General features: G+C 45.6%; 1 protein-coding gene across 8 annotated transcripts in view; it reads left to right on the top strand.

The window, feature by feature from the left end:
• The window catches only part of ITPR2 (inositol 1,4,5-trisphosphate receptor type 2), a 268,651-nt gene extending 249,645 nt beyond the window's left edge, over positions 1–19,006 (top strand). For all 8 annotated transcript variants that reach the window (XM_065032515.1, XM_065032506.1, XM_065032510.1 and 5 more), the window contains 2 exons: positions 16,925–17,086; positions 18,306–19,006. In XM_065032515.1, coding sequence (XP_064888587.1) covers positions 16,925–17,086; positions 18,306–18,392 — 249 coding nt within the window. In that variant the 3' untranslated portion in view covers positions 18,393–19,006. The remainder of the gene's footprint in view (positions 1–16,924; positions 17,087–18,305) is intronic.
• Positions 19,007–24,180: the final 5,174 nt, after the last annotated feature.

Genomic DNA, 24,180 nt, shown 5'->3' with positions numbered 1-24,180 from the left:
TGAGCCACCGAGAAGCCTCACAACAGCTGTCACTCTGCTCAAGCTGTGTCCTGGGCAGTGCGAGCCCTTTTCCCTCGGCATCCTTCCCTCTCCCGCCTCGCTGCTCTGTGTTTTGCCATGCTCCCACCTGAGGAGTGGAGGTGTGATGTGAGCCCTGGCAGCAGGGAGCAGCTCCCCGCCTTCAGGTCTCCACAGTGGTGCTGCGACGTCCTGGCCAAGGTTGTTTCGGGTGGCTGTGACCCCCCGGCGTTGCAGCGGGGACAGGGGACAAGCTCCCTCCTGGAGCCGGAGTTGCTTGCGTATAGTCCCTGGCACACTAGTGTGTGGCCTGCAAAGGGATTTTTTTTTCATTTTAGCCAAAACCAGGAGAAGTAGCTGACTGTCAAAACAGCAGAAGTGTGAGCTAAGCAGGGCCTGCGGAGCCCAACAGCTGTGGGTCAAGAGCCGGGCTGCCTGTCCTTTTGCACTGCGGGGCAATGAGAGGTTGTCCCAGGGTTGGAGAAGGTGTTGGCGTTTCACTGATGCCAAATACTGGTGCACACCCCCAGCATGATGTCCAAGGTATTCTGTGGCCATCCCTGAGCAAAGCACGGGTGTCATGGTTTAACTGGAGCTAGCAATACAACCACGGTAGCCACTCGTGTACCCCATCCCCATCTCCCCAAATAGGGCAGAGAATAGAAAGGGAAGGAGAAACTTGGATTGAGATAAACACAGTTTAATAAAATAACAAAATACTAATATGCTGCTAGTAAATATATATATAAAATAGAAATAAAAGATACTCAAGTCAGTTCCTCACGAACTCAGCCCACACCGAGCAGCCAGTCCCGGGAAGCGGCACCTGGTTCCAAACAGCCAGTCCCAGAGAAATAAAAAAAAACAACAAAAAGGCAGAAAGGCCCAGAGGCCTCTGCAAGATGGCAAAAGGCTGAACTAAATGTCCCAAACCAAACGCCCCCAGCTTCGACAAAAAGAGTGAAGAAGAACACGAGAGAGATGAAGCATGACACTGATGGAATGGAATACTCTCATTGATCAGTCTGGATGCCAGTCAAGCTCTGCCCCATCTATGCCCCCCTTCCTCGATGTCTCACACCTGTGAGCAGAGTGCTCAGAACAGCCTTGACTCTCAGATCAGAGCAGCAATTAAGAACATTAACTCTGTTCTGAGGTGTTATCTGCTTGTTCTCAAACTTAAGTCCAAATAATGACCATGCTAGCTATGAAAAAGCAAGGTTTCTAACTGCATGAAGAAAAGTAACTCATCTTCAGTCAAACCAGCACACATGGGGAATGCACACGCTAGAGGGGAGCAGGTCCAAAGGAAAGACAGACAGGTGAGGTGAAGGCAGTGAAAAAGTGCTGTAAGGAAAGAGGAAGACTATGCTGAGAGCAGGCGGGTAAGGAGAAGCAGGGTTTGTGGAACGAGCTGTTCTTTATTGCTGTCAACTCTTGTCAAAGAATGTAATAAAATAATATGTACTAAAGGGCTGTTGACCTCAGCTCTTAAAATATAACTTCTTTGGAGAAGAAAAGAGTACTGTCATCCAGGGTTTTTCTGCTCTGTTATCTATCGTCTTTTTGAATTTTGGAGGCAAAGGTTTTCCCTACTAATTTTTATCTCTATTCTAGAGATATTACATCCGAGGATTGCTAGTCACTCTACGGGTAGAGAGAATGACCTAAACCAGAGAAATGTCAATCAAAGGTGACATTAATGCTGCAGAAAGGACACTTGGGTTGTCAGGAAGACAGTCCGGGTGTTTTTCACATGCACTCTGATGATTCATCCTAGATGATTTAAGAATTTTCCTCTCCCAGATGTCCACCATACCATTCTGTTGCAATTAACCACAACAATAGCAGAGGGGGAAGGACAAGCGATGTGTTTGTTTGTTTGTTCGCTCCTGAGCTTCTGCAGTTCACAGCCCAGAGTACTAATGTGAAAATTGGTGGGCATTGAAGTCATGCCAGTCTGAACTGCACTGGTTTTGAGGAGAGGACATGGTACCGATTCTGCTGCCTCTTTATAGGTAGGATAATCTCAGCAGGGAGAAAGGGCACCCAGCTGATAGGGGTGACCCCTTCAGCTGCTACAGCTAAATCTGCCAGGGACGGTGAGCTGTGGTTCTTAAACTGGCTCACTATAAATAAACGGTATTTTTAAGGCTTCTTCATTATCATAAATTCTAGTTCAACGTAAAGTTTCTGATCTGGCAACTCACAGACTGGAAAATGCTTCAGGACTTGTGCATACAAATACTCTGCTGGAGTGGGGCAAGGAGTTTATAACTTTTGGGAAGCTAATAATACTCCCATTGTTAGGTCTGATTTATTTTACTTTTTAAAACTGGCCTTCCTCCAAAACCTAGCAGATGTTATCAAAGAACAAGTTGCAAGGATGAGATGTATGTACATATTAAGCCATGCAACTTTTTCTTAATTACTTTTAAAAGACTGATATGATGCATGTCACATTATGAGTAATTACTTACCATGGCAGTAATACCAAGAGCACAAAAGCTGGCTGCTAAGTAAGATCTGAGGACTTTCTGACAGGCTAATTTCCTAGGAAATACAACATCGGTTTTGTCTGCAGCTGGATTTTCATAAAATAAGCAATTAAAGAAATATGCCTAAATAGATGATTTACTGCTCCCGTTTTTTTGTTGTGCTCAAAATAGAAGAGCAAAGGAGAATGCAGCTCTCTGTGTCCTTCCATACAGATGTGGGCCCTGCAGGAGTTCAGGGCTTCGGTTTAGGTGCACCAGGTCCCCAGAAAGTCCTTTTTCTGCATCAAGGCCTGCCTGAAATTCACAGAGGATCTCAGAGCTTTTGAGTGGTGCTACAGAGTCACTAAAATAGAGCTGGAATTGTGCTTTACAGAGGTTCAACGACTTTAGGTGTATGAGAGGAAGTCCCTATCCCCTCACAGACTCAACCGTTACCTACTTTTACATTTACAGATTATATTGAGGCATTGTTGTTTTTCCTGCTGCTAGGTATTGAATTATTTTTCTATTATTGCTTTTCCTGTTGTTCAAAAATAGCCTTCATTTCTGTAGGTAGTCCATTGCTTTTTTTGCTTCTCTGTACAATTTTGCCTCTACGTCATTTTCTCATACAAGTGCTGAACACCTCCCTCTCCACTTCATAAAATAAGCAATTACAGTAACGTGACTAATTATCTGATTTCCTGCTCATTTGTGTGTTGCTCAAAGCATGACAAGTTAGCATCACATGAGGACCATGCATCTTTACACAAAGCTCCTATTCTACAAGAGAGCTGTGCATCTTCTTCTCTACTCCAAGAGCTCTGCATCTACCAGAAATTGACTCTTTGGTCCACCATAAATAATTTAGTAGGCCTGCTTGGCTAGGTGATATGTGAGGTGTGGGTAAATAAAGGGAAAGGTGAGCTTCATTTAGTATGTCATTGTAAAAGCCTGAAGTTTAGTGGCTTTAAGTTTATATACGTTCTTTCCAGACAGGCAAAATTAATTATCCTGTTGCTGCTTGAATGGGAAACTACAAATCTCATCCTGCCTCCTTAGAAATGATGCCATTAGCTGGAGCGGGAGAAAGATTGATATCAGCGGCAGGTGCTGCAGCACAGGCAGATTTGCTGTGTGTAGTGAGCATTTGGTGATAACCTGCATCCCCGACTTGGTGAGGGAATGGCCGTGGCATTGCACAGTGCCCTTGTCCCTGCCGCTGCCGTGCTCAGCCCCTCATGTTCTTGTGAACTTGTTAAAAGGGACATGTCCCATCACCAACGCAACCTTTTTTCCCTTGAAATCACTTCTGATTTCAAAGGAAATGTAATGTAATTGCAGGTTACAGAGGGGAGCCTAAAGCTCCCCAGAAGTATGTTCATTGAGATTTGGGTGTTTTCCCCCCAAGGTCTGGGAATCAGTGGTTTGGTCGACCCAGCACTAGTCTTTTTGGACCCTCTGTTATTGTGGCTCAGCTGTAAGCTTAGCTTGATTTACTCTGTGTTTGAAAGATTTGGCCACCTGTCTGTTGAGCAGTACTTAGGGTTCATAGACTGATTTTGCTATAAAGATGGGTTCTGCCTTGATAATACTGTGCAGTCACAGCCTTCTTGTCCTGCTTCCAACTCCAATTCATTCAATTCACAAATTAAAATAAATGAGCCGAGTTGGGTTCCTGGTTGTTTGTTTGTTTGCTGCTGGCCCTAAAAACTCGAGGAGGGGTCTGGACGTGAGGCTGTGTTCCTTGAAACTTGCGCTTCCCCACGAACGCGGAGTGGAGGTGTTCCAGCTGGAGCACCCTCAAGCCAAGCAGCGCTGCTGGCAGGACATGGGTTGTGGTTCCCCGCTGGAATCCGCTCCTGCCTTGACCTGCCAGAGAATGGAGCTGTTCACTTTCCAGGCAGTTTGCAAAAGCCATCTTTTATCCCTTTGTTAAAGAAGCATGTGGCCTGAGATGGAGCTCTGTGTGTGTGGGCAGACCTTTACTCTGTGATTTCCAATGATGGAAAGGCCTTCCAAGGCACCGGATAGGCACCTACTGTTGTGCTTAAAATCCTGGCGGAGCCTTGATTCTCTTGGGACTGGCTGTATATGGATTTGCTTAATGAATGAAAACTGGACCTTAGCTGGGGTCACAGACAGAGATAAGGAGTTCAACCCCAGAGGAACAGTGTGATGAGCAGATCCCAAAGCGTATAAACTGAATTAATTTGATTTGGCATTATGGGAGAAGCAACAAACACAGAACACTTCAATGCTGTTCGAGAATATTATTGCAACATTTGAAAACAATTATTGTTCTTTTTATTACAGTGGTACTAAGCTTCTGGCTTCTTGAATGGGAAAGAGACTCCAAAATTGTCCACAGCCAAGGCAGATAACTGCAGATGCTGGGGAAAGGAAGGACTATGGGTTTGTCCAAAGACATAAAAGCAATTAGTAAAAGCATGGGGCGATCAGTTTGGGGTTGTTGCCTTACCAGGAACACCATTTAAGAGTAAATGAGCGTAACTTTGGCCAGACAAAAAATGTAACGATGAGATTCTGCAAAAAGTAAACCAGGAAAAGGCTACAAAAAACATAGTTTTGGTTCTGAGTTCCCACAGTTCAGAGAGCGAGATTTGAGGGAGTTGGGTGCATCATTAGTGTGAGCCTGTTTTACAAGGTGTTACAGATATGAAGTTACTTGTTTTCTACCTCTGTTGTGGGAAGAAAAATCCACCAGCCCATATTACACTGCATGGATAAGTTTCTGGATTTCTATGGCTTTGGTCTCGTGCCGTTTATCTTCTGGGATCAGCTTCATGAGATTCACATCAGTTTTTCTATTTGATTGCAAGGCTAGTTCACAGAATCTTCTCTCTTTTTAGCATGGTGGATGTGTATATGATAAAAAGCTAAGATTGCATCATCCTTAATAAAAGGGAAGATATATAGCCTAAAGAAATCAGATTAGTTGCAGAGAAAGAAATCAATCAGGTTGGCAAATTGTATCTGTGGGACAAAGTGCAAAATGTTTGTTTCATACAGTATTTATTGAACAAATTTGTTGAGAAGATAGTTAAAAATGCTCCACGGGAAAAAAAATGGGAACCATTTTGTTCATTTTAAATGACATTGATGTATTTTTTACATCATGAAATCTTGCAATATTACCAACAACAATCCCTGATAAAGTACTTTACACAATTGCCTCACAGGGCATTTTGAGATAAAAGTATATATCGGAGATTGTAAATTGGCTGCATCCAATTTATATATAATGGAACCTACTATAGCCATCCTACGAAATTCAATAGTTCAGGAATCACATTACACTTCTGTGAGTTTGGGGTAGTAGGAGCTTAAAAGAGTCTCCAAAACAAACAGGCGACTTTACATCGTATTTAATGAACCCTGTGTATTTTATACACATGTGATTAAAATGTTTTGTCTCTGTTTTTCATTTTGCTCGGTGCTGCTGAAGGAAAGTTGTTACTCGAGGTTTGTGAAACGGATCATCTGCTTGTTTTCACGAGAAAATGCATTTTAATTGGACAGAGCTAAGCCATATTTAAATGCTGGTCTGGGAAAAAAATAAAGAAAAAGAAAAAGCAGACCTGTACAGAGGATCCATTTCAATATTTTCCTAGCAAAGCAAGCAAGAAAACTAAATGAAAATGTAGCATAGGCAGATAAAGGTTCACAAATACCATGGTGGCTTTTTTCTTTTATTGATTGATGCTTGCAGCCTCTGTGAACGGCAGACACAAACCTGAACGAATAAACATTTCTCTGTGAGAGCCTGGTTTTGCTGTATTCCAGCTATTTCCCAAAAGGAATAAAAGTTCTCTGTGCTTCCCAGTAGGCAGGTGGCACCTTGTGGGATCTGCCTCTCATCCAGCCCCAGCCAGACCTGCCACAGGGCTGCTCCTTGGCCACCGTGTCTGCATGGACAAGAGGTTGTGCTCGCCCTGCAGGGGAACGTACAAAACCCATGAGGACAGCAAGCGATTTGAAAGCAAGTCGGTGAGCAGGCTGATAGTGTTCAGGCCCACATGGCTGAAAGGTGGCCATTGCTTGGGGTTGTTTTGTCAAGAGGTGCCACCTAGATCTTTTTCCTCTCCTCTGACTGATACTCAAGCGTGTACATTTATGCATGTGCATGGTATATGCAAGATAACATCATTACTTAGAAAAACAGTTCTGCGTGGACCATTGGTGATAAGTAATGATTCTTATTAATTTTAAAAGAAAATGTTCTTTATGTTGTCCTTTCATACCGCACCATGTGCAAAATACATCAGAGTCAAAATGAGCCCAAAGAAGGAACATTCAGATCAGGATTCGGGCAGTATCCTAAACCAGAACAATTGCTCTGCAATCAGCGAAGCTCTGCCTGTGTAAAGCTGAGAACAAGGTCAAGTCCTGAACCTCTGAAAAATGAGTCTCCAGCTGAGTCTTTGTAATTCCCAAAGATTCTGTTACACCAAATTGAAGCTAAAGCTAGGAAATGGACAGTGCTTGCAAAATACAAGGTGACAGGGCCAGAGAATTAAAGCTAAATGTGAAAAAGATCCATAAATTTCAACAAGTATGCGCCTGAATTCTGTGCTACAAAAGATACGAAGTAGAGGTCGTGGTTTGGAGTTTAACCGTGGAGTTAGACCCTGATCCACTGGATCAAGAAGCCAGTACTTACATTGGAAAAAACTGGTCAAAATTTGTGGTGGCCTTACAGGCTCTCTGAGGTGCGGTTATCATCCTGGTCCCCAACAGTGGCATTATACTGTGGGATGTATTTACATTACTGCAGTGGGATTAATGCCGCTGGGTTTTGTCTAGGGTTCGGTATCTGGAGTGCGCCTGCTAGCATGTTTTTCAAAAGAAAATCAATATTCAAAGAAGACTAGGAGAGGGGGGGCTTCAGCATGCTGATGCACGCAGTTTGATAGAAATGGCAAGAGGCTGGAGAAGCATCGTAATTCTGTTCGCTTTAAATGCAGTCAGTGGGAAGAAGAAATATCGTTCCCGTTCAGCTAGGCACGAGCCAGTCTGGCAAGTTGAATAGTGAGTTTGCTGCAATGATGCCAAGGGCCAGCGAGGGAAGGACGGGGATGAAGAAGTTAGAGCTGCAGGCATTTTGGTGGCCGTGGTGGGGCTGCAGGAGCAGCTCAGCCCCTCTCCTGTGATGGGGCTGCCCCAGAGGGTGCAGCATGGAGAGGGGCCGCTCTTGGAACTGGGCGGGCCGAGCTGGTGGGATTCGATAGTGGCACCGCAATGAACTGCGAAAGAGGAGACGGAGAACCGACAGGTGCCTCTGCACATAGGCTGCCATTGCATGACACCGTGCTTCCCCCACCAAGACAGCTGGAACTAAACCAGAGCCTCCCATGCTACCATTAAAAGGTTCTTTTTTTTTTTTAGGACATGTGCACTTAATGTCCAAGTATTGAAACCATACCCACGTGAATAAAGTTACTAAGCCAGTGATTCATTGCTGTTTCAAATCTCTATCTAGCTACAGTAAATTTCTGCTCAGTAGTGACAGTCTGTGTCCACATGCAGACTATGATTTACAGTTCTGTGTTTTGTATCAACAACATCTGTTTAACAAAAGAAAAAAAATAAGCCAAGAACATCTATTTTCTAATCTCTATCCCAGATGTTGTTTCATTATGCACAAGATCCAGGGATTGTATCAGAAATAATTTCATTACTTTAAATGAATAATCTGAAGTGTTTTTCCGAAAGCATGTCCCGTAACCACTAACAACATAATAACATAGGGATGTGGAAAAATAAACTTGTGTTTTGCACAAATGTATAATTATATCTATTTTAAGGGCACAAATATTAAGGACCAAATCGTAGCTTCAGATGGCGGTGTTGGGATTCTTGAAGATTTGCAGAGGAGAATATCAATTGTGAGGGTTATGATAAAGATAAGGTGGCAGAGAGTGATTGACGCAGCAGAAGAAGCCAACAGTTGAAAAACAAATGTGTGCCACAGGCAAGGGAAGACACAAGAAGCAAACATGGCTTCAAGGAGAGCAGTGCTGAGGTGGGACACAAGCTTGGGCCCGCCAGGCACACAGGAGTTGTGCCACACAACACTTGTGAGTCCCCGGCCAGCTGTGGTCCTACACGCAAGCAGGTCTCCTGGGTTCCTGGGTTGGACTAGATGGTCTCCAGAGATCCCTTCAAACCCCAGCCATTCTGTGATCCCCACCTGGAGGATACTTGGAAGGTGCAGTGACAAAGCTGCTTAGTTCGGTTTCTACTTTCCACCTTCTGGGGTAAAGTTGCTAGGGGGCCGAAGCAGGATTGCTTTCCTCCGCATGCTGGCCGCACTCTTACTGATGCAGCCCAGGTTGTGGTCAGCCTTTTTCACTGTAGGGGCACACTGTGACTCATGTACTTAACATTTGCATATGGTTTTGCCCGCAACAATAGTGCGAGAGCACATTCAAACTTATGGTCTCGACTGTAACAAATTTTCATGATCGTTTCCATCGCTTGGAAGTAAATACCAAATCCCTTAGGTGTGATTGATAAGAAGAAATGTTGGGGTGTTTTTCTTGGAAAAGCAGAGTCCTTTACAGAGTTTCAGGCTGAGTATTGAAAATGCCACATACAGCATCAGAGAAGAATCTTTGCAATTCAAAGTTTATTGTCATTCCTCACCATAATTTTTGCAGGGACATCGCAAGCAGGAATGCTGATACTGAAACATTAAGACATTTATAACTGACTGACCTGGATATCAGTCTTGAAGAACTCACAATTATTCAGAATTACAGTGATAGATTCTGTTGCAGCCCTCAGAAACATTCAGCCAAGTTAGAGTGAAAGTAAATGCATCAATGATGCTGCTAAAGCAGACAGTGAGTCTGTGTTATGGTTCCAGCCTTCTAGCAGGAGGAAACAGCTTTCCATATTTTTCTATGAGCTGTGAACACTGTAGCATGTATCAATCCAGTACAGAGCCAGGCAAACCAATGAGTTTCCTTGTTGCATTAAGATTTATCTGCAACTGCCAAGGTTAATTTTTATTTTCCTTGAATTACTGTTGTGGATGCATATAGATGCATAACAATTCCTAATTTCCCTGCCTGTATTCTTGTACAGCACAGATTGCTTATCAAATACAGTCTTAACATTAAAGTGTCAAACAGGATTTGCAGAAAGCTATTTGGGTTTGTAGTTTAGGATGAACGTTTATCAAATTGTGGATTAGCTGAATCATACACTGAACCAAATTATTATTGTCTGTGATTAAATCACAAAGTGGTTATTGCCCTGTGTCATCTAAAGCACAAGATAGTTTAAATCTTTGAAATCCCTTTTTAAGGTGGCTATAGCAGCTACGTAACTACAGACTCTTACGGCCAGGCTCTGTCCGTGGGCAGAAAAATAATAGCTTTCCAAAGGTCATTTGGACTGATCACTCTCTGCTTGTATGGGCAACAGATCTGGGAAGGAAATGGATGGACTTATTTACATTTCAGACGTACAGAATAATTTCTCAGCAAACAGATCTCTTTGTACCCAGTGCTAAAGTATTTATTCAAGGTGCTGGCTAAAAAGAAGGGGAGCAAAAGGCCTGTTGGTTCTCTTGCCTGGAAGGACGTGAGCTGCCTGTTGAAGGGCAGTGATGCCGGCGGATTGTCTGCCGGCCTGCTGAGGCACAGGGGTCCTGGGGCACAACCGAGTAGCAGGGGGTGAAGCCGTGCCCCACTTTTTAGCAGTGCCGCTACTCAGTCCAAGAGGCCACTGGTTGACCAGCAGTGCCTCCCCTCAGTACCAGTGCAGCAGGGTTTTTACCACCCCGATGGGCACTTGAGAGGCTACAGTCTCTCTAGAGCTGGAGAAGGCTTTTGCCAAGCTGGTGTTTGCCATTCATTGCATGGCAGGTGCCCCATCCTTGGAGACATTCCAGGGCAGGCTGGACGGGGCTCAGAGCAACCTGATCTAGTTGAAGATGTCCCTGTTCATTGCAGGGGGATGGACTAGATGACCTTTGGAGGTCCCTTCCAACCCAAACCGTTCTATGATTGCACATCAACGAACGTGTGTTGCAGGGTGGGATACCACAACCTGGTAGCAAACCTTCATAGCAATGTCCACGCTCCTCCTCTGCACCCTTCAGCAACTGTCTAGCTGAGGAGCTCAGAGGTCTTTAAACATACTTGTTTTCTCAGCCTCGTTGTTAGGTAACAAATAACCCTCCTGACGGCCGACTGACTGAGTCACCGAGGAGCAAAGGATCTGTGCCAGAGAGGAAAACGGTGGGCTGGGGGACATGGGGGCTGGTCTCCTGCTCTGATGCGTGCAGCTGGGGAGGTCACAACCCAGGAGGAGTCATGAGCAGTCATCGCCGTTTTCTTTTTGAACAGACACGAGGGAAGTCCTGAAACAGCTTGTTTTCATGTTGCAACAAGGGGTCATGGGGCAGAGATGGCTCAGAGTCATTTCATTAGAGTCTGCTGGAGAAATGAAAGCCTGGTACAGCTGACAGTGGTGTGGCACTCAGAGCCCACGGCCGTGGCACTGGCAGAAAGCATTAGGCTGCCTTCACTTCTCTACTTCATCCCCCTTGTCCTACTCTTTGACCTATTTTCTCTCATTGTTATCTAGTAATCTATTTTTTAAAGGCTCAGCCCTGTCGTTCCTGCTGGTTGCAGCTGATCCATCTCGCTGCTAGCCTGTGAAACCAGCACCTCCTAAAGAAACATCCCTCTGCCAATTACTCTGGAGGCATGGATTCAGCTCAGCGTGAAAGCTCAACTGAAGCCAGTTGGCTGTGCCAACAGGACAGGGATGGCTCAAGAGAGACTTTGTACAAAGTATAGAAGCTCTAAACAAATTTCTTCAGCCTCTTCTCCATCCGTGCTCAACCCGCAGCCAGCAAAGTCAGAAAAATAGCAATGTTTTACCAAAGGGAGGACTCTGCCTGTAGCTCTGCCCTCCCCCTGGAAAGCCTGCAGAAGGGAGGGAGAAGGTTGCGTAGAACACTCCAGGAGGCAAACGCAGATTTTTGCTCTGAGCAGAAGGGTTTGAGGTTTCTCAGAAAACACGAGCAGCAAATCCTCTAAGCCCTGCGATTTCTCCGGCGCGTGCCCTCTCCATCGGCACCTCGCAGCTGCGTGTACTCAGAGCACCTTGCAGGGAGGTGTTTGCCCCGGCTGAGCTGTGATTCCCGCTGGAGTCCCGCCAGCTGAGGGGGGAGGACAGCTGGAGCGAGCGCGCTGGATCACCACACGAAATGTCTGCTCTGCTCGTGTGCAGTCTCTTTGGCCGGCAGCCTTTTGGCTAGACCCACCTGCCTTTTTTTTCTTTCCTTCTTCTTCTCCCCAGCTGAACTGACGGAGGGGAGGCTGCGGCTCCTTTCTGTCCCTGCAGGCTTCCTGTCTGGCTGACTCTCTGCCGTGGACACAGATGATGTATACTTAAATCCAAATTTTGCAAGGCGCACATTATGCTGGCGAAGGGAGTGTGGAGTGGGGAGATGCTGTGATCCGTAGGTGGGCTGCTGCGGTTGGGCTGCGAGTAGCTGCTATCCTGTGCAAGTATGAAAGAATTGTAACAATATACTGCCTTCAACCCTGGTTGTTTAGAGAGAATGTTTCAGTACATTTTAACAATTAATTCTGTGTTTGGGCAGCTACTTTGTTTTAAAACATCCCATCCACATACCTCACCCCCTGTGAGCTCATTTGTGCCTGAGTTATGTTGCCTTGTGCTAAGCTGGTGGCTGTTGATTGAGTCCTGTGACAGCTGTTTGCAGAGGTTTGCCCTGCTCCCTGCCAGCACCCTACCTCCCTCGTCCAAATTGCCGCTTGGTTCCAGACCGGCTTCAAAATGTCTGAGTGAATGCTATCCTGAGCAAAATGGTTGGGTTTCTAAGAGCAATAGCTAAGACGTGACAGATAACGCCCTGTAGATTCCTATCCCTGCACCAGTCCAGAAGGTGAAGCAGGAGCGCACCTGCAGCCTAGACAAGCCATGTTATAGCTTTAACATGTGTTAGTTGGTGAAGGTGAACCCTGGACTGAGCCCATAAACATTTAAGTCCCAGAACAAATGTTTGGGATTGTACAAACACGTTAACTACCTTCAGTTAATTGGCAAGCAATTACCTTGAAGTAAAAATAGCTTTCCCATAGTTGAGCAGTTATAGAGTGCCTGTCTGCCCCATGAACATTTACTAAAATTTTCGGCAGAGGAGCCTTGTCCAGTTTGCTTTCTGGATCCTGGTGGGTTTGTGATCGAAAGTTTTTTGTCCCCAGCAGCAACTACTGTTTGCTTGTGGTCTAGACTCAGCAAATAAGGCTGTGTGCCAGAGCTAATTTTCATGCTGCCCTTTAATGAAGTTCTGCAGTTCATAATGCAATGAAAAAATAGGATAATATTGAACAGCAGAAGTGTGCAGTTCAGCAAGGGAATATGCCTACTGTGTTCACTATAATGGGGCTATTGGTGAAAGCCAGGTGAGTATTTTTAACTTAAAGACTGGTTGGCAGACTAGAATGTGTTTCCTACTGACCTACTGAATTTTGAATCTTTCTTATACTTTGTGTGACACACAGCTGGACTAGATTTTTTAGATATATTTGCAGCTGAGAACCAAGAAGCAAAGTCCTGCCTGCACCCAACACAGCACTTGGGACTACCAAGCGAGAGACCTGTGGTCAGCTATTTGACCTGTTGCGTCTCTGCTGCCAGGAGAGGCTATAAAAGTCAGTCGCACATTTTTTTTGTGATCTCTGGCTCATGCAAACCCATCAGCTTCTCTCAGAACTTGGCTCAAGTCCTTGCTTGATCCTCCACAACATTTTAGCCAAATATGCCCAGGTCTTGGTCTATAACTAAACTAGAACCAAGTTTCTTTCTTGGGAGAGATTATCATAGCATTGCCGGAAGGGCAAAGCTGGGCACATGTGAGTGAGTGGAGTCTGTCATTGAGCTCCCATGACTCGGGCTCGTGGTGGCTGAGATGAGCTGGCACATGGTTCAGAGAAGTTCTGGCCAAAGAGCTGCCATCAGCACCACAAGTTGTGTGGCAACAGGTGAGGTGCTGTGTGCTCTGTCCCTCTCTTCACCTGCTCCTGGTCAGAAAGTACAATCTTGTGCAAAGGAGGAGGGAAGCAGATCACAGAGGGAGCCTCGAGAGAGGCGAGCCCACTGAGCCAGGATGTCTGGCATCCCCATGGGCTTGTTTGGTGTTCCTTTGAATGCTGCCATGCAGTGGAGGGTCAGTCCACAAAAATCTTTCCGAAGCAGTCGGTGGCCTCTGCCTTGTGTCCTGGAGAAGCGAGGGAGTGGCAGGTGGAAAACAAAACTAGCAAAGTGCATTTCACAATCCTGGCAGCAGCACTCGGCAAACACAAGAACCGCAGTGATGGAGTCTCAGATTGCTCTCCCTGTGCTGCCTGGCTTCAGAAACTTTGGCGTTACAGTGAGCCCGGCCAAAAAGGGCTCCTGATCCCTCAGCTGGCTTCTGTGGCCATGCAGCCTTGAGTTCGGTATCTTCAGGTGCTTCAAGTAAGAGAAGCTGTGATGGGTGCAGATACCAGAGCTTTCCAGGAAACATTCAGATACAAGTGCAGTTCTGTTCACTGTACCTCCTTTGAATTAACTTTCTGTGCCTGTAGTGGCAGACAAATTTGCTGGCAAACATTTGGAAAAAAAAAAAAAAAGGCATTGATCCAGAAAGACACTGTGCACAAACTAAGCTTAGTATAAATGAGTACACCTGTGCTGAACGCTAGGCACGTGATGAATGCTCTGCTAGACCCTAGCCAAAGTAAATTTAAAATAAATACCGGAGCATACTCGTGGAAAATGAATGCTGGTCTTGTAAGCAGAAACGCACACAGCAGAAATAGAAGTCTGCCGCTCTGTGTGTCCGCTGGGGATATCCAGCAGGGAGGGTCATGTGCGCTCCTTTCCAGCTCACCAGCAGAGCTGGTGAAAACAGGTTTTGATTTGAATGAGTTATGACCCATTGAAAATGGCATCATGCGTAACCACAGTAAATTGTCATAATGAGATCACGAGGCTCAGAAAGTGGGCAGCGAGGAAAGAGGCCTCATTCCACCGGCACACATGGCTGACTGAGCCCCGGGCTGCTAAATGCAACGGAGGGGCACGGTCACGTTCCCTGAACATCTTGTCGGTTTAGCAACAGGGCCAGAGGTTGCACAGCCACACAAAAACTCATTAGAAGTTTTGAGTTAAAAAGAAGAAAGCAAGCCAAAATTCTTATGGCTTTGCATTTTGTCTTATTCAGGGTAACAGGGGGGCTGGGCTGATGCAAATAGGGGAAAAACATTAATAACCTAAGTGCTTCCATGCTTACTGAGGGTTAGCTTGGTTGTTTCTAAACCATGTTGCTGTAGGAGGGGAGAGTTTGGTGATCAGGGCAGAGCACTGCATAGCTGAAAGCAACTCTGGAAGCACAATAACACTGTATTCGCTTGGTGCATCCCCGGGCTCACAGCTCTGCCAGGCCAGCCCATGTGGACCCTGCTCGCCTATGGCTGCCCTGGGCTGCTCAGCTGTACATGCTGCAGAATCATCACTGGCTTTTCTGTTTTCATGGTGAGACAAAGTCTGAGACTACAGTAAGTTAGATGCACTTAAAACTTTACCAAATACCAAGCCTGGACAATGTAAGTAGCACAGCTCTTGCCTGCCAGGAGTCTTGTAGGTAGGATTCTGGAAAGAATTGCTTTTCTTTCCTCGTTTTCTCCTTTTTAATATAGTGCTATTTGCGTGGAGCCACTCAGAGCTCAGGAGTCTGGAAGAAACACACTTCAACTCATTCTGTTTCTCTTCTAAAGTTATCAAGTGCACATGTCCATAGAGGCCCCTTGCAAAATACCATGCATATGATCTAACCACATCCTCCCACTCCCCCCAGGGCAGAGGTGCATTGATGTAACGCATCACCAGCCACAGGACCCGTTTCCTTTGTCTCTTGCCTTAAGGCAAACCAGGTTGCTTGCCACGAGGTTGCCGCTCCTTCTAGGCTTGCACCATTCAGTCTCCTCCACCTGTTACACTTTGCACACAAGTGTCTGTGCCCTCAAGCTCTCTACAGACACTTCAGGCTCCTGTTGATAAGCAGCACCTTCCTGACTCATCATCTCTTTACAGTATTTTTATTACGATGAAGTTTGTAGCCTGAGTCCATGAATAGAGAAACACCCAATTCAGTGCTATTCCTCTTAGTGTCTGGTCCTTAGCAGGTTAGCCCTTGGACATGGGGTTGTGCTTGCATTTACCTAAGGTGTGCAATTTGAACAGCATGCTGAAGCCTAAGCCATTCCCAAGACCCCAAATCTTCTTTTGTGGGTAGCTGAATCCAGGGTCCCTTGGCTCTTGAAGCAGGAACACTCCAGGCCAGTCTGTAGAGGACTCTGGCTTGTCTTGTTTCCCTGATGCTGGCTTGTTGACATTGCTGCAAGGACAGACGAAATAGATGGAGGCCAGCCAAGCTGAAGAGACAGTGGGGAAGTGTGTCCCTGCATACACTTAAGAGCAAAGCATGGGGAGCACTCGGGCTTTTCTGGTGTTCGTGTACCAGAGGAGTCTCCCCAGAGCTGAGCCAGTGGGGTTGCTGCATGCCAGAGAGACACGGATGAATGTGCCAGCATGGCCCACACTGCAGTAGAGGTACAACTGTGGGGAACCGAGATTTTCCAGTTGGTGCCTTCTTTACAAAGGAGAACCAAGAATAAAAATGCTTGTGTAAAATAATTTCTGGATTTACTACTTCTTAAGCTCACTTGCTGTGTGTCATCTACTGAGTACTAAGTACAAGTGGGGTGAGACCCCACCTGGAGTTCTGCGTCCAGCTCTGGAGCCCTCAGCACAGGAAAGACATGGACCTGTTGGAGAGGGGCCAGAGGAGGCCCCAAAAATGATTAAAGGGCTGCAACAGCTCTGCTGTGAGGACAGGCTGAGAGAGGTGGGGTTGTTCAGCCTGGAGAAGGTTCCGCAGAGGCCTTATTGTGGCCCTTCAGTACTTAAAAGGGACCAATAAGAAAGATGGGGACAGACTTTTTAGCAGGAGCTGTTGCGATAAGACAAAAGGTAATGGCTTTAAACTAAAGGAGGGGAGATTCAGGCCAGACGTGAGGAAGAAATTATTTACAGTGAGGGTGGTGAAACACTGGCCTGGGTTGCCCAGAGAGGTGGTAGATGCACCATCCCTGGAGACATTCCAGGCCAGGCTGGACAGGGCTCTGAGCAACCTGATCTAGTTGAAGATGTCCCTGCTCATTGCAGGGGGTTGCACTAGATGACCTTTGAAGGTCCCTTCCAACCCAAACTATTCTGTGATTCTAAATCCTTCTGAGTTTTCATTCTCTAGTCTCAGCTTAGGAACACTGCATAAACCCCTACTAACATTATTAATTTTTCGAACACCTATGTAGGAGAAGAATTTGGACTGGTTCCCTCGGATGAGAGCTATGTCCCTGGTTAGCAATGAAGGTGACAGTGAGCAAAATGAAATCAGGAACCTGCAAGAAAGGCTGGAGTCAACCATGAGCCTTGTGAAACAGCTTTCCAGTCAGCTTGCTGAGCTCAAGGAACAGGTAAGTGCCCTGCGGTGGGTAGCAACGTGAGCGCGTGTGGGTGAAAGCACTAGCTTTTATCAGGTCACGGTCAGGACTGTTACAAAAGAGACTTTTGTCCTAGAAAGGTTTTATCTTTCCCTCCAGTAAGCTTTCTGAGTAGATACACTGGTACGGGTTTGGAATGAAATTGTGCTCTATTAGCAACAGCAGAGAGCAGGTAAGGAGAAAAGCCGAGGGGGGATTAGTTATGAAATCCTCCCAGTTAGTGTGCGAGGACAGAGGGAAAGCTGCAGAAGCAATGACGGGCTTTGCATATGCAGGTACTGCATAACCCAGCAATAAAAAAGGTGTAGCATCAGAAGGAGCTGTGTACTGACTGGAATCAGTAGAAAAGCTTTCTGAATCCGACGCTTGGATTTTTTCTCCCACTAAGAACATCAACAGTGATGTTACAAAAAACAGTTTGCCATACCTGTTGCTTTGCTTGTGTCACCCTTGTCATTGTGTCCTTCCCACAGCTCTGCCTTCTCTCCTGTATGGAATACAAGCTGCTGGTCTCCCTTAGAGCCCTGCTCCTGTCTAAGCCACCTTACGTGTTTTCTCTCACTGCAGGATCAAAAGGCCAGCACCCTCTTTGCTATAGGTGCTGGTCCCCTCTGGTTTGCTCATTACAGTTTCAGGAAAGCACCTTTGTGTTTTCTTTATGGGAAGCACTTCAGTGGCATGAACAGAGTGATTACCCTTCAAATTCCTCCTTAGAACTCTTTTTCCCTGTGAAAAATGGGACAAACGTTTAAGCTGGATGTGCTGAGGCCATTGCTTATTGTGCTTACCCATCCTGTCCTGGTGGGTTTTTTTGTATCCCCCTCTGGCTGAATCTGTTCTCTTCCAGCTTAAATTTAAACTCTGTGGCTGGGGCCATGTTTTAATTCTGTGATTGTACAGCACCAAGTGCAAATGCCGACCCTCTGCAGGGCTACACAACATGACAGCAGCGGAAATAAATACACTCTAAAACCTGCTGCTGGATAAGAATAATGTACAAATGAGAATAAAGTGTCCATACTTTGCAGAAAACAGATCTCCCAGTTCAAAGGCATCTCTTACTTGTAATTTTCAATGCTGAAGAATTCCACTCCCTGTTGTTTCGCTTATGTGTATCTTGCTCTGTGCCTGCTAAATAATAGTAAAAAGAAAAAAAATTCTCAACTCATCTCTCTCTGCCTTTCCACCTTAGATGACAGAACAAAGGAAGAATAAGCAGAGGCTGGGCTTTCTTGGATCAAACACACCCCATGTGAATCATCACATGCCACCACCCTGATACCACGGGGAGCAGCCGTGACTAGCCTTTCATCAGTATTCCTGCTTTATTATAGAATAAAAAGCTGAGATTGAGAGGAGTGAACAGTGCCTATTGTTACAAAGTTAAAAACAACCAAGTGCCAAGATGTTAAGTGGTTTAGCTCTGGGAACAATTTGTAGTTGTTTTTCATGGTTGAAAAGGGACCGCAACCTAGAATGCGAGAGATACAAGGGAGCTGGTTTGTATTCGCTCACGGCCCCGACTCAGCTGCGTTTGCGCCCCACAACTCGATGGCTTCGGTGGCAGCTGCCGTGTGAGACGGAGGTCGGGGCAGCCTTTGGCCACGTCCTTAGAGCCTTCTCCCTAAAGTGCTGGAATAACCAAGATGAGCAGAAGAAGGAGAAACGTTGATTAGCGCAAATACGACAGCCCGGTTCGGAATCAGTAGACGTCGTTTCTGGCTTATTTGCCAAATAGCAACATTAGTCATATTTGCTTGGCATTTACTATATTTTAATTACCGTAAATATGTCGGTTGGTTAAGCAATAATGTTGCTTCAAGTAACTTGTACTAGGAGGGAGCGGGGAGAAATCTCAAAAGACTGGGGAAAAAAAAAGAAAAAATAGAAAAAGAGTTGCAAAGAGAAACATTAACGCTTTTGAATTTTAGCTGTCACCATGCAATTTCTTATTTATAACATGGAGCACAATGGATCTACAGCTGTGGGAATGTTATGTGCATAACACTGACAACATAACTGGAAGTGATTTCTTTCTCCTGGCTTCAGATGTTCTCAATTAATGTGGCCATGAGATTTCACATACTGAGGAGTTAAACTGTGTTTTAAATTCAAGTTCCAATGGAGGATTCAGGAAAAAAAAAAAATTATACCTGTAGTTTGAAGCATATATGGGATTTTATTTTTTAAAAAAAGCTTAGAAATGTCTTTCTGCACGGAACTGTAATGGTGTCATTACCTTCCATAAACTCATCTTCAGCGAGAGTTGACTTGAGTAAATAAGCACCGTATTTTGCCAGCTTTCTTCTGAGCTAAAGCTCACGGGCCTAGCCTGCCTTTGCCCACCCTTCCTCTTTTCAGGGCTCTGCCCCCCGGCCTGGCTGGTGGGGGACGGGGGGCGATGCCGGAGGAGCTGCTTCCCGCTCTGGGCTCTGCGAAAGGCGGCAGCCGAGTCAACTGCCCAGGTTTCTGCTGTATTCTGTAATGCTTGGGGTGGCTTTAAAAGAAAAGTTACAGGGTTTCCCGCAGAGCCCAAGAGGGCTCTTCTCTCTTTTAAGAGAAGATTTTGGAGGCATAAGTGGGAATTGTGGTCCCAGTTCGCTTTCATTTTCAGTGGGTTTTGGGTACCTAATTGTCCTTGGTGCATTTGAAAATGCACCTTCATTACGTGGAGTCACTTTTTAGGTCAAAATTTATTTTTTCAGTGATTTTCCCCCGGTAACATTTCTGTTTTGTTGTAAAAGCCATTTTGATCAAAGGCAAAAATATTATTGGCTCCACCATTTGTAGTTTCTCCTTGAAGAAATTCTGTTGTCTTATTTAAGGCATGATTCAAACCAACAGACCTGGAGGGAGGAAGGAAGGGGTATTTCCCTCTCTTCATCCCAAATTCAAGCTGTCCTTGGAAGCCATGTCTTTTTTTTGTGCCAGTGAGGTGGCTGAGATAAAAATAATGTACTTTCAGGTCTGATTCTTGTACCATTAAAACATTTCCCGTTGGCTTCAATTGTGTCCTTCAAAAATACTACATGGAAAGCAGGGATTTGTGTGTTTTACAGAAATAAAATCTCTGTTGACTGTCCTTTAGCCCACAGAGCATCCTGGTTGTGAGAAGGGATGGCCATTTCCATGTTTAGGGTCTGCTTATCCTGTAAGAAGTTCTCCCACATCCAGCTGGCTCCCTGCCTCCATGTGCTAAGTTGAAGAGCAAGTTATCCTGGTTATCAGGAATGGCACAAGGCCAATGAAAGTGAGCAGTGGGAGACTAAATTGTCTGTGAATCCTGTGTTGGTGTCGGGCTCGCAGCCTTGCTGCAGCTCACCATCAGCTGCTTCCCAGGCAGAGGGAGTGCGTGGAGGCAATGGGAGCTGGGTTGAGCTGGTTGATTCTGCGTGTTTGCTTCTGAGACTGGAGTAACTCTTCCCACCCTGAAGACCAGACAACAGCCTGGTCTTTGGAGAGCAGAGCAGATGTGGCTGCAGCATGGGGAACTGATGGCAGGAAAGCTGCTAGGTCAAAGGAGAACCCAGAAAAGCGATTGTCTTCAATGCATGGCTGAGGTATTTTAGGAATAAAGCTTGGGGTGTGCCTCTCCATGCTTACTGTGCATGAAGTCTGGATGCTACTGCTCCAGCATTGCTGTGGTAGTGAAAACACCTTCCGAAATCCTCGCCTGTCAGTGAGGACGGGGCTTCATCTACCAGTTGGCGTTCAGCACTGAGAGACTTGCAGTGAATTGATTCTGGGAGTTTGCATCAGCCGCACACCATACAGTAACCAGCCACCAGTGTTGTATAAAGCCAGATTTGACTTTTTGACTAGACCTATTGTTTGTTATGAAGCCGAAGGAGATGCAGCAAATGTAAAGTCAGTGGTAAACTGGTAAAGAATCAGACCCTGAAGGTCTATTAATTCAAATTAGTTTATTCAGTTCTTCAGATCTAGTCACAGCTGCTCTTTCAATGGTTATTTCCCCCTCCTCACACCTATGCTTATTAGAGGCATAAAGCAAATTTTAATGGAATGAGGATAAATTAAACGGTCACTATTTATTGGGGGGTGGGTGGTTGGCTAATACTGGAAGTCATTGGCATTTTCTTGTTTACATTTGGAAAAAAAACAAATGAACCACCACATAGCAAGGGAGGTTTCTGCTGTTGGAGCTGGAAAAACTTGAGGCTCAATGCCTTTGTGCCCTGAGCTCAGGCCTGCAGCTGTGTACTGCTGGGGCTCTGTCTCACACCCCAAATGATGTCCTAAGGGCTCAAGAGCCCAAATACTCCTCTTCAGAAGGGAGAGCTACAGCATCAAAAACTTAGAGGTAACAAATGCCAATTCTCCTTTGCCATGGTGCCTTTCTGCTGTTGATGGCTTCCGGGAGAGACCTCAATAATCAAAAACAGTAGGTGATGCTACTTGCACAGATTGTAAATATATTTCACTGAGTGTTTTGACGTTTTTGCTGATTCTGCCAAAGCTTAGGCCCTGCCCTGCAGCTCTCAGTCGTGTAAGCGATCTGTACACTCACCACATGGTAACTTAAACAGGACACGTCTTACATGAATAATATGAATAGTTGCAGGGCCAGAACCCAAGCCTTAAAGATTGTGAAATATCCCCATCAATAAGTTTATAACAAAAAAATCATTGTTTTATACATATATTTATATGTATATCTTTGTTTAATGCGGCGGAGGTATTCTCTTCTTAGGCAAGCATCATTTACCTATTTATATGAAATGGTTGCAGAGAAGTTAAAACATCTAAGAGCTTTTATTGCCTTAGAGGGATTTATAATTATAAGCTCCTTGACAGTTAAAATCTAGTTAAGTAAATATGTCCATTGCTGCTGAATGTAACTTTTAATAAAGTGTGTCATTTTATACACGTCTATCTCACTTATTCTTGGTGCTAGAGGTGGGGGGCGATGTGTGTTGCAGGATTCAAGACTGCTGGGAAACCCAGGCTGGTTGTCTGGCATGGCAGACCAGGCAGTGGGCATGCATCCATTTCTTCTAAGTGACAAAGCAGATGGCATCAGTACAGTCCTGGACAGAGGCTGAATCCAGCAATGAAAGCCAGGATTTCTTTTATTTCAGGCACACTGAGGAGAACGGGTCGGATTACCAACTTTCCTGAAGGTTGAGTGGCAGTGAGGCATGTAATTTGCTCAAGTGCTTTTTGTTTAGTCTGTAACTGGCAGGCCAGGGGCAGCCCTGGTTGGAGGTGGGCAGACACAGGGATAGTGATGGATGCAAGTGTCACTGATGGAACAGGCTGGAGCCAAACAGCCTCAGGTTTTTCTGCTGGTGCTGGAGGCGTGTTGGCTCTCGCTGCCTCCTCAGGTCTGACGTGAGGAGTCTGAGCATCTCACTGTGAGGTTCTGAGCATCCCGAGCATCACGTATTGCAGTGAGCAGGAGCAAGAAGCAACAGTCACAGACTGAAACACAGGCGGTTCCGTGTGAATACAAGAAATTTCTTTACTTTGAGGGTGCCAGAGCACTGGAACAGGCTGCCCAGAGAGGTTGTGGAGTATTGTTCTCTGGAGACATTCAAAACCCACCTGGATGCATTCCTGTGCGATCTGCTCTGGGTGAACCTGCTTTGGTAGGTGAGTCGGACTAGATGATCTCCAGAGGTCCCTTCCAACCCCATCCATTCTGTGATTCTGAGGAGATGTCCCACCCTCCTGTCCCTCGGGAAGCAGCCAGGCAGTCCCACCACGGCTGTCTGCCGGCCATGCTGGTGAGCAGCAGAGCACATGTGGTATGCACACACATGTGCATGCTTGTGTAGGGGATCTGTGTCTTCACCAGCCCACAGACTTTCAAGACAGAACTCCTGGTGGTGCTTGGGAGCCTCTTGCTGTCCATCACACATTCCTGGCACCAGGCTAAGGCTTTAATATTGGGAATCCAGCTCTCAAATAATAGGGATGCAAAGTTTAAAGACTTGAAACCTTGATGTGACTTCTCTTACTCGGGTGGGGGTTTGTGTCTGGGTGAGATTTTTGGTGCTCTTTTTTTTCACGTAGCTCCCTCAAGTAGCTCATTGAGAGAGAGATGGAGGGTTTTCCCCTTTCTTCTAGGTGAAGGAACTGAGGAAGACAAACAGCCAACAACCATTCTCTCCCTCAACTGAGACAACTCTGGCTGAGGAAATCCCTGGTCTAGTGATAAAAAGAAACACCCTACAAACCTGTGACAGGAGAACTATGAGATATAAGTGCTTTTTCTTTTTTTCCAGTTGTGTTTATTACAGAAAGTCAATATTTATGAGGAAAAGATTGAGGCTTCTTCTTAGTGAGAAACAGCCTGCTAATTAATTAATAAGAAATATCCTATTAAATAGAGCATGCTGTTGTTTCTATGCACTTGTTATACCAACCTGCTGAGTTTCTGAGTAGAATTAGCTTTCTTTTATATTCTGTGGTAAGATTTTAAATAGAAAAGGACATTTGCTGTTAGCTTTCTCAGATTGTTCTGCAAGAAGTATGTCCTAAGAGAAAAAGGGGTTTCATGCAGTAAACTTTCAACCTAAGAATACAGTCATATTAGAAAAAAAAAATCCCCCAAACCAGGTCTAATCTCCTAAGCCCAAGTGGGAGCAGTTTCACATGCAGACCTGACAATCTAATGCCAAGCCTTCTATTTTTTTTTTTAAATGTTTTCCCCAAAGGTACATTTTGATTGAAAAGGCGTTTCAGGGAGCAAATGTCTCCCTTGGCATCAGCCACGCAGGCATCAGTGGGCTCACGCCAGTGTGGCCTATGAGCAAATTCGGCTCCTGCATTTCCACCGTCACTGCTGCTGTGATAAAAGCATCTGCAGGCGAGGATGTTTTCTTTGGAAAGAGTGTGCTTGTTTTCTGGGGAGGAGGGCTGCCAAGTTTATTTTTACGTGGAGAAAACTGAGATTTAAAGCTGCTAACCTCTCTGCTGTCCCGGGATGCCCGCAGGAGCGACCAGCAGCGTGACTCCTGTTCGCAGGCACCCGTACGGAACGTCCCGTATTTGCACAAAATCATCCCGAGCGACTCAAAAGAAACTCGAGCTCCAGGGGTTTT

This window comes from Columba livia, chromosome 1, assembly GCF_036013475.1.
Source record: "Columba livia isolate bColLiv1 breed racing homer chromosome 1, bColLiv1.pat.W.v2, whole genome shotgun sequence".
NCBI classification, from domain to species: Eukaryota; Metazoa; Chordata; class Aves; order Columbiformes; family Columbidae; genus Columba; species Columba livia.
Note: the sequence above shows the minus strand (reverse complement) of the source record. Positions and strands in the feature narration are given on the sequence as shown.